At 59.3% G+C, this 25,984-nt stretch overlaps 1 protein-coding gene across 23 annotated transcripts in view; it reads right to left on the minus strand.

Moving 5' to 3' along the window:
- CAMK2B (calcium/calmodulin dependent protein kinase II beta) overlaps positions 1 to 25,984 on the minus strand; it is a 93,747-nt gene that overhangs the window by 42,782 nt on the left and 24,981 nt on the right. For all 23 annotated transcript variants that reach the window (XM_070617251.1, XM_070617245.1, XM_070617247.1 and 20 more), the window contains 2 exons: positions 17,701 to 17,795; positions 1,947 to 2,006 (listed from right to left, as the gene is read on the minus strand). In XM_070617251.1, coding sequence (XP_070473352.1) covers positions 1,947 to 2,006; positions 17,701 to 17,795 — 155 coding nt within the window. The remainder of the gene's footprint in view (positions 1 to 1,946; positions 2,007 to 17,700; positions 17,796 to 25,984) is intronic.

Consider the following 25,984-nt stretch of genomic DNA (forward strand, 5'->3'; position numbering starts at 1 on the left):
GAACTCTACAGCCTCAGTTCTGCCTCCCCTGTGTTCCAGACTGTTCCATCTGAACCCCACAGTCTCAGTTCTGCCTTCCCTGTGCTCTGGAATGTTCTGTCTGAACGCTACAACCTCCGCTCTGCCTTCCCTGTGTTCTGGAATGAAGCCACTAGAGGGACTTGAGGGACTGCTCAGAACTGACCCAGAACCTCACTGGCCATCCAGGCAGGGCAGGAAGACATCTAGAAGAATTGTCCAAAAACACCAAGCCAAAGAACACTTGGGTCTGCTCCCCTAAGGACATTGCTGAAAATCGCTCAGAATGGGGGACTTGTCCTTGGTTGGTGCTCAGTGGATGCAGGAGTGGGGCCTGGTGAGGGAAGGGGTGTGGGCACAGCTGGCAGAGAGTGGCGTCTGCCTGGTGGCTGGACCTGGACACCCTGATGGGCAACAGCCTGGAGGGTGAGTTCAGACTGGAGCCCGCTGTTTGCCAAAATGTGTCCCAGCCATTAAGGAGTGGACTGGGGTCTCTGTGGACACCTGCATCAGAATCCCCTGGCATGCTCTTGGAGATTCAGATTCCCGGGCCCAGCCCACGCCTCTAAGTCAGGCCTTCTGGGGGCAGGTCAAGAATCCGAATGCCAGTGATTCCGAGAGACTCAGCCTTGATAGTCCGTGATTGAAAAGCACGTGGCCGAAGTCTGCAGGCTGGAGCAGCGCTGAGGCCCCCACCCAGGGCCTGCCTAAGAAATCAGAGGTTTGCCTTCCCCCACACCTCCCATTTGGGCCAGGACAGCTGGAGAAGACCCAGCACCCTGGGGGGCCACAGCCAGAGGGGCAAGGGCTCCCAGGACCAGCTCTGAGGACCAGCCGAGCCCTCCTGGGGCCCTCTTGGTCCCGCTGGGCCCCCCATGTGGCCAAGGCCCAGGTCTAGGATGCACCAGGCCAGGGACTCTCAAACTGGCTGCTCAGCACAACCTAATATTCCTTTTAAAGACAGAGTCCTGGACCCCGGCCTGGCACAACTGAGTCAGAATTTTGGCAAGAGAGGCCCAGGAATCCATTGTGACCAGCTCCCGGGTGCTTCTGAGGCAGAGGGCCCACTGTCCCCTTGGTGTCTCCTGGCTGCTTCCCAAAGAGGGCAGGGCCTGGGTCCTGGGCTCCTCACTGCCCTAAAGGGACCAGAGGTGGAGAAGGACAGACAGCTGGACACACATGCTTGCTCCATAAGGCGACCAGCAGGGCCCACCCTGGAGCCTCAGGGGCAAGGGGTGGGCCCACAGCTGAGCGGGGCAGGCCAAGTAGCCCCTGGAGATCCAAGCCAACTTCCAGGGTCAGCATGGCCTGGGGTCCAAGCATCTTCTACAGTGGTAGCATCCACATGGACTTGGTCTGGGGCTTCAGAAAGAATGGACCTTCTGGCGGGCAGGGTGGCCTCACTCCCTGAGACCAGGGCCTGGGCTCCCAGGGCTGCACATGCCCCTGAGGGGCAGCTGACAGGCTGGGATCTTGGATCCAGACTGCCGTTCCAGGGGCCCTGGGCTGGCAGGGACAGCAGAGGCCCCCAGAAACAGATCTCAGACCTCAGGCCTCAGACCTCAGGCCAGGGCTGCACCTGGTGTGGTCTTGGGTGGGTCTCTGGTTTCAGACTTTTTTCTCTATAATCCAGCTGTCCTGTGGTTTTTCCGAAGCCACAGAACATTCAGGCTCCTGTATGTTTTTAGGAGAATCACAGCTCGGCGTGATGGAACAGCGGGCAGAGACCCATCCAGGCAGAGCCTGGCCTTGACCTCCCCCAGAGGGCTGCCCCAAACCCCAGGAATCCCCCAGGTCAGGAAGAGGAGACGCTTCCAGGGGACCGAGGGTGCCACACTTCAGCGGAGAAGGGGTCTCTCTGAAAGGCTGGTCCTTGGAAGGGAAGGGCTGCTTGCGACCCGCCCCCACCCCCACAGAGGGCTGCTCACCAATGTTGGAATGCTTCAGAAGGCGGCAGATTCGTGCCTCTCTCTCCAGCTTCTGGTGGTCTGGGGACAGAAAAGGACATGGCATCACCTTCGCTCCAGCAGCCCGTGACCTCCCATGCCCGGCACCGCCCAGAGCACCACGTGCCGGACAGGCAGCCAACCACGAGACCCACAGCCAGGGGGATGCACCTGCCGCCTCTCTCAGTGTCAGCTGACTGCAGACGGGACATGACACATGGTGACCCTGACACCTGGACCCCTAGCCAGCAGTCCTGGGGCAGGAAGAAGCTGCCAAGCGTTTGGAGTGAGAGGCCCACGAGAGGTGGGAAGTGGTGCGAACTCAGGGCCACAAGTCCCCAGGTGAGTCGGGAAGAGAAAATGCTGGATATTAGCAGCAGAACTGACAGCACCAATTTAATCCTCCACTTGTTTGCCCTAATTCCATACTCTTTGGAGCTTTCTGCTGAAGCTGAATTTGTTCTTCAGAGGCGGCTGTGGGGCTGGCACAGCAAAGCTGTCTGCCACGTGGCAGCCGTCCAACGGGCATGCAGGGTCAGCATGGGCCTCAGCCGGACCCCAGCTGGACATCCAGGGAAAGCGTGCACGACCTACCCCCAACCCCACACACAAACCCACGACACACTGCGCTTTGACGGGCCGCGCTCTGCAGTGTCAGCAGGAGGGAGAGTCAGGGCTCAGAGGGAACTGGCCCTGGGCAAGAGACGCCAATGGTGCCGGAGCCGAAACAGCCCCGTGGAGCCCTGCGCCGGGCCCCCTCCCCGCGAGGCGCAGGACCTCGACTCCAGAGGCCCCTCCATGGACCAAGGACTTGTCAGGCAGAAATTCTGTACTTCAAACAAACAGAGGGGCCAGGAGGATTTTAAAAGCTGATGGAGATTGTGATAGCAAAAACCTGAAGAAGCCCACGTTTCCATTGACCGGAGCGTGTACACAACAGAACACCCCCCAATGTATGCACGTCACCCCAACACCCAACATCAGGCTGCGTGAAAAAGCCACTCACAGATGAAGACCTAACTGTGCCTCATTCACATAAAGGTCAAAACACACGTCACTGGGCACACGTGTGGCCAGACCGTAAAGAAAGGTGAGGGCTTCCGAGTTCAGGATGGTGGCTGCCCCAGGGTGGGACATGACTCAGAGGGGCACCCAGGGCCTGGGACCCCCACCACCCCTGCGTGCACTGAGCCCCTCACGGGGAGCACATAATCACCCCAGACAAGACGGCCGGGCTGCCTGATTCACCATGGAACCTAAGAGCACCACCACAGGACACAACTAATGTGCTGGTGACAAAGGGTCCTCAGAAGCAGGAGAGCCACTCCACAGGCTCCCCAGACGCAGGCCTGCCTGTGCCTGGGGAGAAAGACCCAGCCACCGGAATGTCAACTGCAGGAAGGGAGCTGCTGACACCCGTGGGGTCAGCTCTCCCTGGGCTGTGTGACGGTGGCAGGCTGGGTGGAGCAGGACAGCTGACATACCTGCAAACACGCGTGTGCCTTTCCTGAGTGGAAAGTTATGCCTGCAGGCAGGAACCTCTCTGGGAACACCTTGGGCATCCAGCTGGCTCTCCCTCCTCCAGGAAGGGCACTTGAGCCTCCTGGAAATGCTGACAGGCCCCTGAGCTGCCCAGCTGTCTCCCATCTGTTACACCAGGCACCAGGAGGGCTCTGCAGAACCGCAGGGCGGGGCTGGCCTTCGGGACAGACCCTCACCCCCTCCCTGGCGCCCTCATCAACACATCCACGCAGGAAGCACCGGTGTGGGGTGGTCCCCATCCTGCTGTGGTGGGAGCTAAGGCGTCAGCAGACAAGATGCAGCGGTATTTGTCGGGGCTGACACTGGAAGCGGCCCAAGCATCACTGTTAGAAGGTGAACACAATCGCACCACAACACACACAGCGTGGGTTCCAGTTCTCCACCCGCATGAAACTCAAAAACTGGCCACAGTAGACACACTGCTACAGGGTCGGGGGTGGTCCATATACATGAGGCCAGCTCCAGAGGAAAGCAGGGGAGTGGGGCCCCAACACCCAGGAGCTGCTCCCTCTCAGGACAGGAGTTCATGGGCTGTTTTTTCTCTCATAGTGTTTATTTTAAACTTACTATTCTGGACATTTCTCAAACGTACAGAAAAGTTGCAAGAACAGTACACAGTAGTCACAGCATTTTTGTATAATCTCTCACAGATACTTGTTCTGAGCATTTGGACGTAAGCCCCATACTTCATGTCCTGCTACCAGGAAATACCTCGCTGCGTATTTGCAAGAACAGGACATTCTCCTGCAGAATCTCAGGGCAGTCATCCCACGCAGTAAATCGAACACAGATACCGTACCCAAATCTAACCTACAGTTCATGTTCCAATTTTGTCAGGTGTCCCAATAATGTCATAGCTGATTCCCCCCAGATGTGGATGGCAACCGAGAAGCCTGTCTGCGTGGGGTCAGGGCTAGAGTGAGGCTGAGGTCAGGGAGAGCCCAGGAGGAGTAAGCTGGTGGGAGCAGGGGTAATTCATTTTCTTTGGAAAAATTACCTGATTTTGGTCATAGATAAAAATCAGAAGAAAAATGCATGTGGGAACCCATTTTTGGGAAGCAGATAACTTAACTATATTTTATTGCTGAAATCTATCACCGAGGGCAGAGCCCCACCCAAAAGATCTCGACCTACTTCTGAGCATGTTTGGGGAGAGAAGTTATTTGCATGGGGCCAACAAAGGGCACCTGGCTGTCCAGCCCTGGCGCCAGTGTCTATCCCATGGCCACAGCAGGTCACTGAGCCTCCCGGCCATCCTCCTTCTGGATCAGGCACAGCAGCACTGGGCTGGGAGCAGCTCTGAACCGCTGCCTCACGACTTGTGCCCTAAGCTGCTAAGACCCCACGTGGGTAACATCGCACCAAGATGGCGACAGCACTTCGCTCTGGGAGGCAGAACTTTATTTTATGTTTTACATTTTCCCCCAACTTTGACAACGACCTTGTATTACTTTAATAATTAGGCAAAATATTGTTGCTTTCAAAAAAGAGTTTGACCCTATCTCCAGGGAGCATGAAGCCACAAATTAAATATGACGAAGGTGTGTTATAAAACCTGCTATGGTAACATTTGCCCCGAAATTAAAAACCTAAGCCAATTAAAAACTAGGTGACCTCGGATGATAACAAGAAGCCACAGGAGAGGGGCGGGAGGAGGAGCCATCCCTGTCTGGCCGGAAGGCCCATCGTGTGTGGCCATGGGAGGAAGAGCTTCCTGACTCTGCCGACATCCCATCATTTTCTTTCTATAAAGTCGGGAGGGTTATTTCTTAACTTCCAAATTAACATCGTAAACCCCACCCTGGACACAGTTAAGTCAGTCAAATTTAACCCAGTCCAGTTGACGAGAAGTATGTCCTGGTCCTAAATCGCCAGCTGAAACCTGGGAGGACCCCTCCACGTCACCCTGTTCCCTGGTGGGCAGCAGGAGGTGGTTTGGGCCGGTGACCCTGAACAAGCCCTGAGACGTCTCAGAGCTGTCACACCTGCTCATCCCCGCCCGCCTGCCACCTTCCAGAGGCTCTGGCCCCAGGGACCTGCCTAGACTCAGGAGACCACAGCAGTGACCACTGAGCAGGCCCGTGGACAGAAGGCAGCCAGAACGTTGCTCACCCTGCGGAGGGCCCATCTCTACCCCGGGGACCCCAGCCTGGTAGCCCCTCCTGAGGGAGGTCCCAAGAGTCTTCCTGAGCAGCCAGATCCCACCATACCCACTACAGATGCAGAGGGAGAGAGGGTGGGGTTCTGGAGGAATCTGCCATTCACGGAGGGAAAGACAGTTCTCACATCCGCTCTGATGTGAAACTCAGGAGGGAGCTCCCAAGTTCAGCCATCTCTTAACTGCTCAGGCGTCGTAGGAATCCGCACCCCACATGGAGACGAGCCTCGGTGCATGTGGCCCAGACTTAAGCCACAGGTGCCTGGCTCCTCAGTCTGGAGGCAATCTTACACACACGCACGCGACACACTTACACATCTGCCCCTGCGAGGGGGCCAGAGACACGCGGCAAAGGCATAGAACAAGCTATTATTTCTCCTACCAGAGAAACGCCCCCCAGATAAAACACAGCCTTCATTTACACCCCATAAAAGCACTTATCAAACAAAACAGAGCCAAAACAACTCGACTCTAAGACATCAGCTAAACCGAACGGCAATGAGCCGCCTGCCGCCCGCCTGTCTGAGCTCCACCGACAGTGCATGAGGGGCCACCCGCAGCTCCACGCCTGCTCAGCCAGGGCGATGTAGACGCCTGCAAGCTTTTCTGGGTGATTCTGACGGGATCTCTGTGCCAGGCACGCCCTGCACTCTGGTGTCCCCAAGGGGTGGATAGGGCCCTGCCAGGCGTGGGGATCCCCAGGGACCCAGGAAGAGAAGTGTCCCTGTGGAGTCCTGCACACCCCACGCTGGGTGCACACCCCACACGGGGATGGCAGTTTCCAGACCCCAGGAGGCAGGGAGGGGGTAGAGGCTGCTTGGGGCTGTTACTGTGCCGTGGCCAGTACCTACCACCGTGAGGGTGACGGGCAGGGGCCCTCAAGGGTCAGGAAGAGACAGGCACCCACCACATGATGTCCTGGAGTGCCCGCCACACACGGGCACACATGGGCAACAGCCGTTCTATGCATGTTGTGGGCGTTAACTGTTTAACTCCAATGACACCCTGAGGAGTTGCAGCAAGGAGACTGAAACCAGCGCCTCACCACACCACACTGCCCTCGTCAACGGTGGGAGCCCCCCAAAGATAGGGTCCCCTCAGGTGGGGGCGCCCTGAGCTGAACAAAGAGAAGGCTGCCGAGGGTGGCAGGAGAGGCGCAGCCCAGAGGTGGGAGAGGACACCCGTGGACCCCGCTGCACCCTGTAGTGTGGGGCACAGTCACAGTCGAGGACACTGAGGCACAGGGAGGAGCTCAGAGTCCCCAAGGCCAGGACTTGACCTGAGGCTGGTGGCCTCCTTCCTGGCCTCCCCAGCCCCAACCTGCCCTCTGGCTACGGGTGACTCACAGCAGAGCCGGGGAGGGGGGGGCGAGAGGAGCAGGGAGAAGAGGGACAGGAGGGACGTGGGTGGGCGCCTGGACCCTTGCCAGCTGCCAGTCACTGGCAGAAGGACACCAGAGAGGCACCAAGCGGGGGTGGAGGAGGGACAGGAGGGGGAAGATACAAGGCCCACCCATGAGGAGGAGCTCCAACCTCTCCCCCAGGCTCAGCCTGGGTCAAGCGGGGTCACCTCTCGGGAAGTCGGGAATAGTGACAGGTTGTGCTGAACCGAAGGTGAAGCCCTCCCCGGAAAGTCCACAGTGTCCAGCAGGCAGCGGGGGCTCAGGAATGCTCTCTCTCCTCCCCGAGTAGCCGCTGGACCCCTGTGGACCCCTGGGGCTAGGCAGGCGGGCTAGGCACACAAGGGTCTCCATCTGCTTCCTCAGGTCCCCCACCCTGCTCAGAGGATGACCTGGCCTGGGATAGGGAGGCTGGACACATGAGGGCACCAGCTGAGGTCACAGTCAGGCGCCACGGTGGTCGCTGCCGAGGACATCCTGCCAAACCTGGCAGCTCCTGGACACAGAGCTGGGGGGATTTGAGTGTCAGGTCAGGGTCAGCCTTCTGCCCCGGGGTGACTGTCCACGTCTGCCCTGAAGCACGGACACCCGCCGCTCGTGGTCAAGGCCCCAGGGGAGAAAGACGCCCATGGGGAAGGGGTACGCAGGGCTGGCCGGCCCTCAGGCTGTGAGCTGTGGGAGTGCGCGTGCGGCTGGGCCCCAGAGAACGACATGTCCGTAGAACAGCCCTCCTGAACATGTGGTGAGAGCCCTGGCTGCAGCCCCGCCCTCGCCTGCCTCGCTTCTCCTTGCCTGGGTCATTGTGACCAGAGCCTGGGGGCCATGCACCAGGCAGAGAAAAAGCCCCCGTGGGCAAGAGAGGTCAGATGCCAATGCTGACCCCCTTGGGGGATGTGAGGGGAGCCATAGCCTTTGCGGGGAGCCAGCTCCCATGTCCTACACCATATGTCCAGCTGTTGGCTCCACAGAGCCGGGGGCTACGCAGGCTCCCACTCCCTCCAGACCAAGCCAGCAATAAACCCAAACCAACATCATCAAGGTGGGGGATGGTGGGCTCGCCTGCACCCCATCCTCGGGTGGCCATGGGGACACTGGAGGTGGGGTAAAGCCTCACTTGGAGTCTCAGGTCCCCACATGTGAAAAGAGTGGGGGTTCCCCAGAGAGAGGCAGCCACCCCTACCCGCGCTGGCCCCTCTCCAGCCTGTTTTGTAGAGCTGGGCACCTGAACTGCCATCCTCCATGTTTTTCCTGCTTCCCTTCTCCAGCCTCTCTCTGACATGACACTCTGGACTCTGCCAGGTGTCCCACTCCCCTTGCCAGGGGGCCCTGTTCTTCCAAAGGGATGTGGGCATTGCCAGCGGTATACGTGGACAAGGACCTACTGTCCCCAGGTGACCCACTGCACTGGGCCCTAGGACATTTCATTCTGGGATCCCTCCCCTCCTTCTCACCTGCCTCCACTGCCTGCACCACTGGATGGCACAAGAGAGCTTTCTAGGGCCAGCCCTGGTGGCCTAGTGGTTAAATTTGGTGTGCTCCCCTTTGGCAGCCCAGGTTCAGTTCCCAGGCGCAGACCTATACTGCCGTCTGTCAGCGGCCACGCTGTAGAGGCCGCTCACGTAAAAAAGAGGAAGATTGGCAGCAGATGTGAGCTCAGGGCGAATCTTCCTCAGCAAAAAAAACAAAGAAAAAGAGAGCTTTCTAGAACCTTAAGAGGCTCATGGATTTCCACATCACAGATCATTCTGGGTGCATGTTAAGCACTGTCCAGCATCAATGCCTTAATTCACATGTCTGAAAGTTCTCAAAGTCCCGGGGGCCGAGTGCAGGAACCCCAGCCAGCAGCCCTTTGCAGCTCCAAGCAGCCGGGTTAGAATCTGACAGAATATTCTGGACCTTCACACCAGGCCAGCAGAGTCCATTGTGGAGCCCAGCCTGGGCACCCGCCCTGCCGCAAGACAGATGGGCTGCCGAGGAGGACACGGCTTTCAGGAAGGATGTCGCCAAGCCAAGGTTTCCACAGCCCTGGCCTCCTGATGGGGCTCACAGGGTGGGAAATGCAAGACAAGCCAGCCGAACCCCAGGGGCAGCATAGGGTCCTGCGGCAGGGCCTGACCATCCGGTCACTGTCATAGGGTGCAGGCCAATTCAGGGGTCACAAGAAGGTCACAGGGAAGTGTTGCCCTAAGATCCTGGTGGCTCCTCTGCTTGAGAGCACAAGAGTGCACGTGGGTCCACCCAGGATTAGTGCCTGCTGTTTACAGACCTGGCTCTGCACAGGCCCCACCAGCTGCCAAGGGCTCCTCATGAGGTAGGGCTGTTATTACCATCACCTGCAACTTGCAGACGGGGCACACAGTGCAGAGAGGCTGGGGGAAGTGGAGCTGGGCCACCACCCAGGGAGGCTGGTGCCACGTATAGGCAGCAAGTAGGCTCCAGCCATCCCCTGGTCTTTCCCGTGGGGCTTCTCGAGCCTTCAATGGGCTGAGCTGCTTGACCCCAGGCTGCTCTCCCAGGGAGCATCTCAAGCCGTGGGGGTCCCTGGCCTGCTCTGCATCTAGCACCAGGATCCCAGAGAATGTCCAGTCACACCACAGCCCCTGGGTGGGCACCAGCAGAGAGACAAAGATGAAAGGGGTGGCTCCACTGTGGCTTGGGGTATGTGTTTTAAAAAGTCAACTCAGCAACCACGGTCACCTGGCAGCTCCAGCACCTGGCCAGGGCATCCTGCAGCTGCCGCGGCCTCACTGGAACAAAGAAAGGGGTGCAAGGTGCACACATGAGCACAGCAGGCACCCCGCCCTCACCCCCACCCAGGGTGCCGAGGCCTCTGAGCTGTTCGTGGCCATGTGGGGACCAGCCTGGCCTTCGGAGCCGCATGGCAGCTAGGTCCCCAGAGCCCTCATTCCATGGGGTCCATGTAGCCTTTCAGCTGGTCCTCCATGTGGACAGAAGCATCTCCAGCTCCCTCTTCAGTCTCAGAGCCATCACCCAACACCAGCAGAGCTCAGCTTTGAAACAGATGTGGCATCTCGTGATGCAAAGCCTAAAATTGAGGCCCCATGTGATGTGCTGCCCTGAAGTCCAGTGAAACCAGGAGGGTCTGGAATGGCCTAGCTGTAGGCTCCCCACCCAACTCTGCTCTAGGATAAGATGCCCCAGCCAAACGGCCCTCCTCCCCAGGCAGGGCCTGCCTATCGCCAAGGAGCAGCCTTGGTTCCCTGCTAGCGAGGAATTGTTCAAACGAGCTGACCACATCCCCCTGTGGGGACCAGGGCCACCACACCCTCTTGCCACTCAAAGCCAGCCTCCCACAGCCCCAGGTGCTCACTCTGCTCCCCAGTGCACCCTGCCTGGCCTGTGGGCCGTGCTCTGAGCCTGTGAGATACAGACTCTGCCCATCTCAGCTGTCCAGGGTCCTTGTCCTGCGTTTGGTCAGCCCCATGGCCCCAGGGCAGGACTCCCACTCTCACCCACAGATGGAAAGGAGGTGATTTAAACAAAAGTGCCTATCATCTCGAGGCCTCAGTTTTGTCACCTGTAAAGTGGGACAGTATCACCCTCCAGAGCAGTAGGGCATGGTGACAGTAGGAGCCTGACAGTGGCCGCCTCCTTCCCGGCTTCATTCCCCTGCCCCAGTGCAACAGGTCCTACACCTGGGGTGGGGTCTCATCACAGCCACCCCAAGACAGCACCCGTGACGGCGCCTCGGCACCAGGCCCAGGCATGCTCAGGTGGGGAACAGAGACCTCTCACACCTGGTGTGCTTTCCTGGCACCGGCACGACCGCCGAAGGTGCAGGGCTCTCTGTCCTTCTCAAAGAGGAGGCCCAGGCTCCACAAGGCCTCCAGGACCTGTGTGCCCTCCTCCTCCACTGGGCTCCTCCCGCCCTCTGTAGTCACTGCCGCCCAGACCACTGCCTCCCGCCATCTGGACCAGCCCCCACCCCTCTCCGTTCTTGAGCTCAATCTTCAAAAATGCTCTGCTCCCCTCATCCCTTCACGTGCTCATTAGGGATCTTCTGTGTGCACAGCACTGCCCAGGCTCTGGGAATAAGAGATCCCATCCACTGGGCCCCAAGTCAGGCGAAGAGACAACACATGCACTGGGGACACAGAGCTGGCCTGCAGGGAGCCAGGGCTGCAGCCACACTGGCCAGAACCCGGGTCCTCAAACCTGCGACCCACCCCGACCCTGCACTCACTGCCAGGGGGGCTCCTGGCATGTGTAGGGGCAGGGAGGGGTGGTGATAAGGGCCCCTCCAGATTTGGGGAGTAACAGGAACAGCTGATAAAACAACCCCATGAGGCCAGGAGTTCATGGATGTCTTCTCCCAACAGCCCCGGACCATTCCACCTTTTGAGATGGCCCCCTCCTCGCCTTCTCCCCACCCTCCACGACTCAGTGGGGTGGGCACAGCTGCCGCCTGAGTTCACGGAGCATTGGTGTCACCCAGGCCACCACACCCCAAAGCCCTTGGGACTCATCATCCACAGAGACAGCCACGGCCAAGAACCGGAGAGCAGGAGGGCCACGGAGCTGCCCACCTGAGCTCTCCACCTCACAGGGGAGGCCACCAGGACGCCTGCCTGCACAGCCTGGCCTCCACTCCTTTCCCGCTCCTCCCCTGGGCCCCATTTTCAGAAGCTTCCATTTAGTCTATTTGGTTGTTGAAGTAATTACAAAAACCCATTCTCACAACAGCTCTCTTTGGCACTGCCTGAGAAAACACAAAATGTCCAGTCAAATTTGAATTTCAGATAAGCAACAAGAATTTTCTAGTATAAGTATGTCCCAACTTCAGATGAACAACAAGAACTTTCTAGTGGAAGGATGTTCCAGGCAGTTTGGGACATGCTTGTATCCATATTTTTTCGTTTTCCACGTCAAATTCAAATTTACCTTCCAAATCTGGCACCCTCAGCCTGGTTCCCTCATTGCTCCCCCTCCTTCCCCTGGGACAGGAATGGAGGGGTTCCCTCTTCCCCCCCCCCCCCCCCGCATGCAGTGTGCCCCCAACTCCGCCGAAACTCAAGTCCTGGCAACAGAAACTGGGAGGGAGGGATCCAGTTAAAGGTTGACCCTGGGGCTGGGGAAGGGGGTGCCCAGAGGGAGGGGCCCCCATGCCCATCCACCCTCCAGTCCCTAGGGAGGCTCCTCCCTCCTCCCAGGGTCCCCTGGAGGCCTGACTTGAGGATAGGGTCCACCCAAAGCTGGTTGAGGGTTTGGGATGTACTTACTCTAAAGAATTATTGTTTATGTGAAATGGGGACATTGTTATTCTGTGAGGCCCTGGCTCCGCCCCTGGGGCGCTGGAAGCTGCCAGGGAGGGGTCGGGGGAGGGGCTGCGGCTGCGTGGAGCGGGGCGGGGAATTCCCGAGCCGGGGAGGGAAGAAGAGGGCAGGGGTCCCGAGCCAGGGAGGGCAGCGGCGGGGAGGGGCGCGCGCCCGCGCATGCTCAGCCGCCCCTGCAATGCGGCGCCGCGTCCTCGGTTAACCCAGTTCGGCGGATGCCGGCGCTGGCTGTCGCCGAGTGGGGGTCGCCCGTCTCCCCGGCTGTGGGTCGTGCGGCCCACAGGACAGCCGCAGTGCCCGCTGCCTGACGGGCCGGGGCAGGTTTGGGCCGCGGGTGCGGGCTCAGCCCTAGAGCCCTCAAGACAGCTCCTCCCATCACCTTCCGCAGGGGTGCCCCCGAGGCAGAGGGGCCCCACAGACCTGGGGAGGGGGTGGCCCCAAGTGACCCAGGAAGGGAGCTGGGGGTGAGAGGAGACGAGCCCCGATCTCCCCACCTGTCACCCAGGCCCCCCGCCCGTGAGCTCGGCCCCCACCTGATCAGCCCTCAGCCCAGCCCAGCTGGGTGAAGTCAGAGCCGCGGTGCCCCAGCCGGCTCCGCATCTGTGCCACTCGGCTTCCTCGTCTGTGAAAGGGGCGGCACACCACCGGCCTCAGAGGGCTGGGGTCACTGAGAAGCCAGGTGAGGGAACAGTGAATGCCCAGGCCCTGTTCCCGTGCAGGGTCCTCCCCCACGTTCGGCCACCACCAGGCTCATTTCTGGGACACCTGCATCCTGCGCACTCGGCCCGGGAGTGCCCCGCGGGCTCAGCTCCACAGATGTCCCCAAAGGCAACAAGCTGCCCAAAGACAGGCCCGCAGCACCCACTGAGGGGCAACAGCCAGAAGTGCCAAGCCTGGGCCTGCCATCTCGGTCCCCCAGCCCACTGACTTCTCTCCAACCGCTTTGGTTAACAAGAGTTTAATAATCTCTAGTTACTCAGTACATTCACAGACTCTGAAGGTCTCCCATCTTCTATTTAACTGAGTATTAAATTTCAAGACTCTAACTACCAGAGCCTCTGGCACACGCTGGGTGCAACCTGCCTCGGCCTCCTGGCCGAGAACTGTCAGTTACTGGGAGGGCAGTGTCCAGCGCCAGTGTCCTCCTCCTGGCCGCCATGTGCACCCAGCCACTTCTTTATCCTCAGAAGCCTGGAAGGACCAAGGTTGTCCCCTCAGCCTGGGAGTGGGACACCTCTGCTCCCTGCAGGGGTGAGTAAGGCCCCACCCCACTGCATTGGACTCAACGGATGAAAGTGAAGGCAGGTGGGCCTCCACTTCCCCACTCTCCCTCTTTCTGGGCATTTCCCCTGGCATCCTCCTCCCCACCTCTGGGCCCCCTCTCACCCCCGCCCCCCCACCCCCCAGAAGAGCTGGGGCGGCCAGGCTGGGCGCTCAGGACACTTTCTCTGCTGGAGCATGTCTGACCCTGCAGGACCCAGGTGCAAGCTGCAGGGTGACCATCAGGCCTCCCCTCCCTGCTTCCCGACAACCCTCAGGCTTCACCACGAAAATGCTCCTGAACTCGGACCCCACCAAATGCTTAGGTGTCCAGTGACCAGCGGCTTCCTCTGCAAACCCAACCCTGCAGCAAACCCTCTTCTAGATCCCTCTCTACCTAGTCCTCGCCCCAGCCTCACACCTGGGAGACTAACCCGACTCCAGCACAGCCCACATCCACTCCTTCAAAATCCACTCACTCAAAGCATTCATTCATTCATTCAAAAACATTTATGGAGAGCTCACCACCTACCAGGGCCTGGGCGGGGTGTGTCAGATACAGTGGCCTGGTAGTCTGGTGGGAGAGAGAGCCATAAAATAAAAACAGGGTGCTTGGCTCCCAGATTCCCACTGGCGGCTCAGGGGAGACCCCTCTGAGGAACTGTCATCAACAGGAGTTAAGCAGGTATAAAGTTCGGGAAAAGCATTCCCAGAGACAATGCACGTGCAAAGGCCCTGCGGTGCGAAGAACTGGAAGAGGCCAAGTGCCTGAGCAAAGCTACTGGGAGGGAGGGAGAAGGCAGACAGACAGGGAGAGTCTCAGGCCAGGGGGAACTTCAGGTTTTATTGCGGCCAGCCCCCCAAGGGTTTAAGGAGGGGGTGGCATGTTCCTAGGCATGCTTTCACAGGCTCTGGGCTGGGAGCTGGGAAGGCTCAGGGATGAACCAGCTGCACTTGCCCTCAGGGAGCAACTGATCAATCAAGAAACGCCTGCAGGTGCCTGCCTTGGGGCGTGGGACTTTCCAAACTGGGTGGGAAGACCCAGGGCAGCTTCATGGAGGAGGGGTCCTGGGGCCTACAGGCTGGACAAGGCTGTCTGGCCAAGAAAAGGGAGTGAGGTGGAGAGGGGCGGTCTCAGGCAGCACTGGCACAGCCGGCTCCTTCCGAGCACCTCACCCCTCCTCCATCCCCGACAAAGCCCGGCTGAAGTAGATCCTGGTTCTATCCCAATTTTACAGCTGGGGAAACTGAGGTACAGGGTAGCTAAGGAACAACGTGGCCAGGGTCATACAGTGGGGCAGCGTCAGGCTGTGGTGACGAGAACAAACCCACTAGGCTGGCTGCCCCATGGCTGGCCCGCCCTGAGTGCGGAGTTGAGAGTGTGGGTCCCAAGACCCTCTCCCCTCAGCCCTCCCACTGCTGCCTCAGCTAGGACGGTCCCGAAGGGGCTGGGGAGGGTCGGAAGATGCCCAGGCCCCTGTATGCGGGAGGTGGCGGCCGTTCTTAGAACCCGTTTCCTTTAGAGAAACGTGCTGAACACCAAGGGCGAAATGACAGGTGGTCTGGGACCCGAGTCAAGATACTGGGGGGGGGGGGCGGGGAGGTACAGATGGAGCAAAATCGGCCAAGTGCTGATGACTGTTCAGGTTGGGGGCTCATTCTATCATTTTCTCTATATTTGGGGACGTTTGAAATTTTCCATAATAAAGAGTTAAACAGGAAAAAAAAATGCCCAGGAACTGCACAGGGCTGGGCCGTGCAGGGGCCGGAGAGTGGTCCGGCAGCAGGACAACCACGGGCGAGGGCCACTGCTTCGATTCCAGACCGGCCCTGGCTGGCTGCCGTGCCTCCCACCACCCAAAAAGGCTGGCCCAGCGAGGAAATTGAGGCCGGAGCAGGGCTGACGGGAGCCCCAGGGTCTGCACAGCTCTGCAGCTGCGCCTTCAGCGGGGGTCTCCAGGCACCTGGCTGCAAGGACTCAGAGGCAGAAAACAGGCTGCTGGTCAGGAAGCGGGCAGCAGGCTTGCTACTGCAGGGGCAGAAGAAAGAGCAGATGTGATCATGGAACACGCCTGGAATTTCAGACTTCCGCACTCTTGATCCTCCACATATGTAGAACACTTGGAGGGTAGAAATGGGGAGTGTGAGTTCACATCAGAGGAGCTGCATGATTCCCAGGAAACATACTCAGGTGGTTTTCTGCTTGAGCCTCACAAACTCCTATTCATCCTTCAATACGCGTCCAACCACCCTGTGCCCTTCTCTGTGCTCCCACCCCGCACATGGGGTTGTAGTGGCTGATTTGGATGTGTTTGCTCATCACCATGTCCACATACCACGCACATGGGGGGTGCTAAGTAAACCTGGTGGATGAGTGAGGGTCTCCCTCATTAGTCAAGGGACATCTCAGGGCTCTCTCCTCCTCCTGTGGCCTGGCACAAGCCTATGGAATGAGATGGAATGTTCCTCCTGCCTCAGGGACTCCAAGTGTGCAGACACATGCCCCCGAGAATATTTAACATTGGCAACCCACTGGTGCCACCCAACGTGCTCTAGCGGCACAGTACACACAGCAAGTGCTCAGTGCTGGCTTTAGTGTTCTTATCACTTATCTTTCTCAGCACACATGCCCCAGGCTGCTCTGGCTGAAGATCTCTCTCCGTGGTGCCCAGGCCTCAGGGAGTCTGGAGATCATCCGGCCAGGCACGGGAGACCAGCAGAGCCCGCCACTGTCCCTGAAGTAGCTCGCACACGCCCTCACTGTCCTGAGGGACAGTCAGGAGCTTGTGCTGGGGGATCTGCCCAGAGCCTCGCTCCTCACACCCCGCCTGGCCCTCGGGCCTTATGTGGCCCCCCCCGGCCTCTCCCAACACAGGCAGCAAAGACTGAGGACGTTTGGGACTGACCCCGCCCGCCCAGCACCGCCGGCCCCTCCGCATGACACTGGCCTTCAGGAGTGCCCGCCCCCGGACACACTCAGCCCTGAGGCCCGGTACACAGCAGGTGCCCAAACACAGCCTACACACAGCTCCATGAATTGCACAGGGTGGGCTCAGCTGCTTGCCGCCAAGGCCGCTGGGCTGTAAGACCCCGCAGACAGGAGGGGTCCCAGCACCAGCCACAGGGAGGGCTTCAGGCCCCAGCAGGAGCCTCTGGGTGAGCTCGGATTTGCGTCTGGATGCTGACGGGGCAGCCGGCAGCCCTGGGAGGCGGGAGAGCACAGGCCAGGGCACAGCTCGGCCCTCTCAGCCCAGGGGTCACCTGGCCCCTCCTGTCTGGCCCTGCGGTCAGAAGACCCGTGGGACCCCCCCAGCACTCGGGGGCAGCAATGGCGCTGCCACCTCGCTGAGATGATCCACCCTCCTCACCCACCTCGGGAACCCTGCTGGACCCCCTCCCTGGGTCCTGGCCCCTCAGCCTCCTCGTGTCTGTACTCCAGCAACACCTGCTCAGGGCAGCACCTCCACCACGTCCCCCTCCCCGCCCCCCCACATGGAACACTGTGGGACCCCACGAGGTACAGGGCCTGTCTGTCTCCCCAGGATACGCCATCACCCAGCAGGAGCTCCAGAGACATGGATGGGATGAGGCCAGTGCCCAGGGCCAGCTCCGGACCCACCCCACACTCACCCCCCACGGGCCCACCCAGCCCTCCCCTGCACAGGCAAACGTCCCCCTCCTGCAGGAGATGGGGAGGGGCTGGGTTAGGAAACATGCAGCCTACGCAGCATTGCCCGGTCACCCAAAGTCTTCAGGTCACCAAGTCCTACTCCAGCCCACAGTTCACAGGCAGACCACATTACCTGACCACCACAGCGGCCTGGCCACCGAGTGCCTCTCCCCCTTCAGCCCTAAGGAGGCCAAGTGGGGCATCCATGAGCCCCTAAACCAGAGCGAAGGTGTGATCTCTGATCTGAGGGTGTGGGCCCCTCTCGCGCTCAGCCCCATTTGGCCGGAGGCACTGTTCAAGTCCCATCACAAACTCCACTCCACCTGTGCCCATGTGAGCCACAGGCCGAGCCCCATGTGCAGCACGGGCTCCCACCCCTGCGCCCGGCCCGTGCCGCCACAGCCCATCCCTACCTCTGGCCGACAGCTTCTTGGTGTTGATGATCTTGGCTGCGTACTCATGGCCAGTGCAGAGCTTGACGCAGCGTCGGACCACAGAGAAAGCCCCCCTGGGGAGGAAAATGGGGGACAGAGACAGAGACAGACAGACAGACAGAGAGAGAGCCGATTAATCTCCCCAGGAACACACAGCACCCAGCCACAAGGCCGGGCCCTGGGCAGAGATCTGTGCAAGGAAGGGGTGCCCCTCCCCAAAAGGCCCCCAGCCCAACCCCTCAGCGCCAGCCCGACAGAGGCCCCTTCCCCGGTCCTGGCAGAGCCCGGCGGGCCAGCACACCCGGCTCCTTCGAGACCCCCAGCCTCAGGTCCTCGTGAGTCGGCTGGACCGAGGGCCTGCCCCAGGCCACTAGGCGCGCATCCCCTGGCGCTCTCTGCCAAGCCCATGAGACCCAGCAAGTCCTCCCCAGAGCAATAAACGCTGGCCCGGCTGGCTCCAGAGGGCACATGTAGATTGGTGCAGCCACCACGGGACTCACTGAAGGTGCTGGAGGGAAGCCAAACGCCGCGTCATTAAGCTGCAGAGCTGGAGGACACGGCCCCCTCCTCCGCACCCCCACCTCCACTGTCCCGTGTTACGGCAGAGGCTGCAAGTCCCACAGCGAGAAGACTTCTGCAGGCCCACAGCATTAGTGCCTCCGAGAGAGCAGCAAGAGGGGGGCCAGCCCCGAGGGCCAAGAGAAAGAAACCCGGGGGAGTGGGGTGGTACACAAACACGGCCCCTCGAGAGGAGGTGGGGTTGGCAGGAGGCGGCAGAGCCAGCCAGAGGCCAGAGCCCGGAGCCCAGGCCCCTGTGGGTCCCAGGTAGGTCAGAGGCACAGGCGGGAGGGAGCCTGGGGCCCATCAGAAGTCCTCCTCAGTATTTGACTTGTCACCACCGTTGGTTTAATTTGATTTCAGATCATTTTCTAAGAACATTAGACCCGGCACATATGAAACATGGCTGGAACAGGAAATGTCTCAGGAAGGGTCAGTCCAGACAGGAGGCTGCCAGGGACGGGTGGGCGCAGGGGCCTCGTCTGGCCGAGCTGGGGGTCAGTGGGGCTGGGGGCACCCCCCGACTGCACCTCCTCTGTCTTCCCTCCCCAGAGCCCTGGCAGGCACAGGCCCCACCAGAACACAGCCTCCCGCCACCAGGGCACAGCCTGCGAGACGCGCATGCCACCCAGGCCCTCGGCTCTGGAGGACGGAAAAGCAGCGTCTTAAACAGGGAACATTTTTATCCTCCATATATCCTCTTTGAGATAAAACTTCATTAAAATGTACTATTCAACTCCTTGGAAAAAACAAATATTACACTAAATCTAACTGAACATGTTCTTAACGACCAGGTCACTATGATCAATGGTTGTGCTCAGAGCCGCGTCTTCGCTTTTTCTAAGTCAGCGGAGAACCTGGCAGTGTCTGCCTCTGGGGGGCGGGGCGGGGGGCACCCCACGTGCTCTGCATCTTCTGTCCCTGTGATTTTCTCACTATGGGCACAGGTGACATTCTCAAAATATGCTCTTTTATTTTAAGAAAAATACGTAAAGAAAGGATGATCTTTTTGACCCGTGAAGCTAGCTTTGAGACACTGTGGTGAGAGAGGGGGCCGCAGGCTTCACGCAGGTCTGGGTTCAAATCCTGCTCTGTCGCCTCCTGGCTACATGGAGTTGCACTCTGAGCCTCAGTTTCCCCATCCTTCTCAGGAGGAGGAAAGGCTCCCAGGGCCACTGTGAGGGCTGAGCGAGGCCCCGTGCAGCCGTCTGCCTGCGCCTACTTTGGTCTCATGCTCCCCAACTTCACCCACTGCTGTCTTTGCTTCCACTTCCGGCTCAGGAGAGCTGAGCATCATCTTTACGGGCCTGAGCTGCCATCGGTCGTGCTCCAGCCCCCAAAGGGCACAGACACCCAAGCACGGGCTCCACAAGCCTCCAAGGGATAGTCAGGGCTTCCTGTGCCAGAATCCGACTCACGGTGCAGGCCTGACCCCAGCAGGAAGTTCCCAACAGCCAGACGGCAAGTTCATGGCGCAGTTATGGCAGGCATGGGGGTGTCAAGAGGCCCCCAGAGGTGCACTCATCCCTGGAGCGGGGAGGGTCCCCCACGGCCCTCCCACCAGCTGCTGTCCATACAGGGTAAAGACAAGAGTAAATGACAGTGAGCCAGCACCCTCCCCGCACAAGGCAGGATGCAAGTAAATAAAATGAGCGTCCTGGGGGCCTGCTCACCCCTACCCAGCTCAGACCCTGGTTTTTCCTCTGCAGAAGGCTATGTGTCTGGGATGGGGAGGGTGCGTGATGAGGGCAGGGCCAGGTGGGCAGGGGCCAGATGCTGGAGGGCACCTGGCATCCAACAGGTGCTCAATAATGGAGGTCACAGGAAGCACCCAGGTGGAGAAGACCCTGCTCTTAGACACGGCCTTCCTCTCCTGGAGTCCTGCCTGCCAAGTCGGGGGAGGGCACCTCTGGAAACCCCCATGGGGTAGAGTTCATCCTACCCCTGCCACTCAGCCTGATGGGAAGCTCTAGAAAGAGATGTCTTCGCCTGCTGCCTCTGCCAACAGGCACCCGCACCCCAATGCCAACGCCCATCGAGGGAAAACCCCGGCCAGGGATGAGGGGCTGGACCTGGAGCTGGGTCAGCTCCGGGAGATGGGAGGGAGGAAGTCTCAGAGCTGTCTGCCAACTGAAGAAGCTGGAAGTTGCTGGGACAGGTTGGCCGGGTGCCTGGGCCTGCTCACAATTAGATTCCCTCCCAGTGACTTAACTACCCGGAGGGAGAAGCTGGCTGGCAGGCGGCGGATTCGGCCCCAGATGACCACCGCTCCTCAGGCCCAGCCCCTTGGCTCCCCTCTTCCATCCCTCTGAAGCTGACCACTCCCCAGTCTCTCTCTGCTCCCACCCAGGGTATGTGCCTCGAGCCTCCACCCCAGGCATCCATCCTCCCCCTTCACCTCCGCCTTCCTGGAAGGACCACCCAGGAATAGTTCCTCCCATATCGGACATGTCTTCTCTTCATCCATCTCTGCCTGGCGCTCGGGCTGGTGGCCTCAGTACTACCTCTGCCTCTTCCTCTCCCAGTGGCTCTGCCAGCTGCCCGATGCCAATCTAAAACAAGGAAGCCCCCCAGGAGTGTCAGCAGACCGAGAAGCATGTGCCGTCCCAGCCACAGGCCCTGAACATCCCGGACATCGCAAACAACAGTGAGATGGGCACCAGCACCATCCTCTCTTGGAACTCACAGCATCTGCCCGCCAGAAGTTTATAATCGAGAGACAACAATGGGGAACAAAGGGCTCTGGTGTGTATTCTAAGCACAGCACACACCCAATTGCCACTTGGCAAACTCCTATACATTCTTCAAGGCCCAATTCAAATACCTCCTCCTGGAAACCTTTCCCAGCTCCCACAGGAAATCAGCTCAGTCTCCTCTGGACATTGTACCCTGCGTGTGTCTCACGTCATTTTGCCCACTTTATTATAATTATTTATCCGTCTGTTTCTACCCTTCCACTGTGGCTCTCCATGACCAATCAGGATGCTGGTGTCAGACACAGCATCTGGCCTGTGATACAGAAATAAGGACTGACCTAAAGCACCACAGGTCACCTGTGGAGAGTGGAGGCGCTGAGCCTCAGTGCATGTCAGGCCAGTGGGACAGGAAGGGGCAGCCGCTGGAAAAATGGGCAGAGATCGGGATGGGGCCAGACTCCAGAGAGCTGGCCAGCAGGCTTCCCTGGATGGGGGCATCTGCAGGAGGGTGGGGGTGTCTGGGGAGGTGAGGACATCTATGGGGTTTGGGGGCTTCTGTGGGGGATCTGGGGGGCTTCTGAGGGAGGTGGGGGCATCTGTGGGGATGGGGTGTCTGAGGGTGGAGGGTGTCTCCTGTGGGGCTGAGGCTGTGGGGCCCCTGATCAGAGCAGGAGGGCCCGGCAGATCTCCCACCCCAAAGCATACGTGTAGGCTGGGACGCCCGATCTGCGATGGAGAAGCAGAGAGCAGGGCCGGCGATGGGGCTGTGGGCCCTGGACTGCATCCAGGTGAGGCCAGCCCTGCGCTGCCTGAAGCTCCGATGGTTCATGGTCAGTTGGGCAGGGGCTGGCCAGCTGGAGGGTCAGGAATGCCAGCTGGAGTGAGGTCGCCCAGCGCAGCTTGTGGGGCAGCAGGGGAGGTGGGGCCTGTGTGGGGGTGAAGGGTCCAGAGGGGGCCGGGCCTGGCAGGGGAACCGCTCTGAACCGCAAGGTCACCAAGCAATGCCCTGTGCCTGGTGCCTGCTGCTGAACTCCTGCTTAAAGTGACTTGAAGAACAGTTCAGATCATGGGGCCCCAGGCAACAAGCACATTATGGGGCTTTAAAAACTCAAGTAAAGTTAATTAAAATAAGAAGACACTCTTTGAGTCCTCCCTGGCTGAAGGCTCAGAGAACCACCTGGGTGAGTGTGGGGCCACGACCCCAGGGAAGCGGGCCTGAAGGAGGGGGTTAACTCTGGAGCTGCCGGGACGCTACCTGGGCTGGGGGCGCTCAGGGCTCAGTCTCTCGCTGGGAAGGGGGACCGCCCACGTGCAGGCCTGTGCACTGTGCCTCCCGCCACCACCGGCCACGGCACAGCCAAGCCCGCCCCAGCCGCCTCTGACGGCCGCCTGCCTGATGACACACAGCCTGCAGCCCTCGGAGGCAGGGTCTGGCCTGGGCTTTCCACGAGCTGCCCCCACAGCCCACCCGCCCATGGCCACCTGGAGCCCACCCCTGACGCTGGTTCCCTGTGGCTCCCAGAGCCCCCCGCTGCCCCCTCCCCACTCTGCTGGCTGTGAGCTGGGCTGGCACTTGTGGGACAAGCGGGCGAGGTGGAGGCTGAGTCTCGCCCTGTCCCCAACCCCTCCCGGACCCTCTCAGGTCCCCACCCTCACATGGTGAGTCTGAGGGGCACAGTGAGTGCCTGCTAGGGCTCCACAGTGACACCACGGGAAGATGGTCAGACCCCTCCGTCCCCGAAAGCCCTGTCCCCCCACGGCCAGATGCCCCCCAGGCACCTCCTGCGCTGTGGCACCTCGAGCAGCATCCGTGAGGATTAGCTGAGGCGGCAGGAAGGAGCTGCCGGCGGTGCGACATTGTGCTGGGGCTGGGGCCCTGTGGCCTCTGGCCACCCGCGGGCCCCCAGGCTGGCAGCTGCCCCTGGGCCCGCGGCCCTTAGCACAGCTCGGGGGCTGACACGCCCGGTCGCTGAACACCTCGGAGGTCCAGGAGGTCTGGTGGTCACCCTCCCGGGCGCCCTGCTGCTTGGGACCCAGCTCGGGGCGCCTGGGCCTGAGAGCCTAAAAGAGCCAGAAGCCCACGTGCCAGGACCAAAGCCTTGTTTCTCGGGTTTGTAAAGGCTCCCCCACGGCTCCAACACAGAATCCCCTCTGGGGACCCCGGCCCCCTGCAGGTCTGCCCGAGATCTTTCTGGAAGACGCTGAGCAGGCAGCAGAAGCCCTTGGCTGGTCCAACAGTTTTATTTCCCACTGTGAATGAATAAATGGGGCTCTGAAACCCGGGGGCCGGGAGGCCATAGGGTCCCCTCTCCCCGGCCTAAGGGGCTCAGCCAGGAGGGACCCCGGGCACGCAGACACAGCCCGCTCACCGCCCCCGCCTTGCCTGTGCGGCTTTACCAATTTAAACGCAGTCAAGCTGCTATTTACTTGCGTGTTACCTTAAAATTTTTTCTACCTTTGATTAAAATGAGCTCTTGGGAGCGAAGGAGAGGAGGTTCCCTTTATATTTTTAATCTTGACTTAAGCAATTTGGTGGAAAACAGTAACTTCTCCCTGAAAAGGCAGGCTGAGGGTGTCGTGGGCTTTTTTTTTCTTTTATGTATTTTCCTGCTTATAATAATAATAATAATAAACATAATCCATGCCCACGGCAGGAAATGGAGTAATAAGATAGTATAAAGAATAAGCTGAGGCCGCCTCCAGCTTCACAGCCTGTTGGGCGAGTCCCACGGCGCCTGACGCGTCTGCTGCGAGGTCTACGCCGCAGGAAGGCTTTCTCCTTCAGCCTTCAGGAGCCTCTTGCTGTTTACATTCTGCTTTTTCCTGTCTCTTTCCCCGCGCTGTGAACAGCTCTTCCACAGCACGATTTGGCAGGTGCACATGCTCCACCGGGACGCCTGTCCCGGGGACACAGCAGGGTGTGCCCTCCTCGCCCCCTTGGCCCGGGGGCCGGAGCCAGTGAGGAGAGCGTGCTGGCCCCTGAGGGATGCGGGCATGTGTGTGCCACCCAGGGCAGGAACCAGAGGTCCCGTGCGGGAGTGACATCCAGGGGGCAGGAGGGCCCGCGGAGCTGGGGGGACCGTGTCCCACTCCATCCGGGGGCCCAGAACATTCTGAGTTCCAGAAACGGAGCCTGAAGTAGCCCGACTACTTCAGAGACCAATGCTGGAAAACACTGAATTCCACTTGTGAGCACCCGAATGCCTGTGGTCTCCGCCAGCATCCCAGCATGCCTCCATCAGAGCGTGAGCTCCTGCTTTGGGCTTCGCCTTTTATATTTAACATCACTTCACACACAATTCCCACTCTTTGACCTAGATCATACACTTGTCGTCTTCATAGTAGAGAACATCCCCTCCATGGATAGCTGAGCGCTTCCTCCATTGGCAGGCATTTGGGATGTTTCCAATTTCCCTTCTTATAAATGGCCTGCCGTGAACGTCTCGGTTATTTCTGTAGGGTTTATTTCCAAAGGCACAATCGCTGGTTGATTTACAACAACTTACGACGACACCAGCGATGCAAATGCCTGTTCTCACCACTGCCCCAACGTCCAACTCTGGCCTTTCTGAGGTCCTTTCTTGGAATCCCAGCAGCTCCCTGGCCCCAACCTCTTAGCCTGGGCAAGAAGATAAAGTCGTAACTCATCCGAGCTGTGCTAGTGTCCTGGGGCCACCATAACAAAGTGCCACAGGCTGGTGGTCTAAACAACAGAGATATTCTCTCACAGCTCTGGAGGCCAGAAGTCCAAGATCAAGGTGTCAGCAGGGCTGGTTCCTTCTGAGGCTGTGCAGCAGGATCTGTTCCGGGCCCCCCTCCAGCTGCTGGGGGTTTGCTCACGATCCTTGGTGCTCCTTGGCTTGTAAGAAGCACCCCCTCGCCTCTGCCTTCATGTTCGCACAGCATTCTCCCTGTGCGTGTTTGTGTCCGTATCTCCTCCTTTTATAAGGACACCAGTCACACTGGATGAGGGCCACCCTGCACCAGGATGATCTCATCGTAACTCATTATGCCTGCAGCGACCCTACTTCAAAATAAGCTCACAGCCTAGGTACTGGGGTCAGGAGACCATTATACGAATTTTGAGGAGACACAATTCAACCCACAACACATGCTGACCCCCCATTCTGCCTTCCGAAGTCTGGCACTGTGTGTACCAGGCAAACGTTTTCCAAATGGTGGTCCTCAACTACGAGCTCACAGGATGTTGGCAGATGTCAGGTACAAAGGGGGATCTGTGGGCAAATAAGTTTGAGAACCAGTAAGTTAAACAGCGTCCTTCCTCCCTCCTTCCTTTCTTTTTTACTGCAGGACTTCTCAGGGCCTTTAATACGGTCATCTGCACTGTGAATTTCCAACTAGGGAGTATGAGGTGCAGCCTTTCCCTAATTTATCTGACGACAGAAACCTTTATTCAAAAAAGTCTCTTGAAGGCCAGGAGTGGGGACAGAGGGGCCTCTAGTCCAAGACCTCAATACCAACCCCTTTCTGAAACCCTCTGGGACCCACTGAAGCCAGCAACAGATGTCTTCTGAAGGCATGAAGCCATCAGACAGAAACAAACGGTGAGAGTGCAACAGAAACACCGGTGGCCAGCCCACTGGACGTCCCTAGGACCCCCTGAGGACACCCTCAAACCCGAGAACAGCAGTCATTGCCCATGGAGTCCTGTGGGCGCATTGTAGATGGAGAAAACCCCAGCGGAGTGGCCTCTTCTCTCTGCCTCTCGAACAGGGCCCCCGAGCCCCTCCCATCAGGAGCCCCCACAACCACACACACCGTGAGGTCCCCCACTGGCCCCTCAAGAACATAAACTCAGAGAGACATTTCCTTTACGTTTCTGACAATGCTGAGAGCAGATGGAGCACCACGTGAGCTGAGTGGGAGCTGTCTCCCGGCCAAACAAGGCTCATGATAACACACACTGTACACCCCAATGAGACTTAGATGTAAATAACCCAGATGGTAACCCTTCCACATTTCACACAAATTAATATAGTCACCCTCAC

Source organism: Equus przewalskii, chromosome 4 (genome assembly GCF_037783145.1).
Source record: "Equus przewalskii isolate Varuska chromosome 4, EquPr2, whole genome shotgun sequence".
Lineage (NCBI taxonomy): Eukaryota > Metazoa > Chordata > Mammalia > Perissodactyla > Equidae > Equus > Equus przewalskii.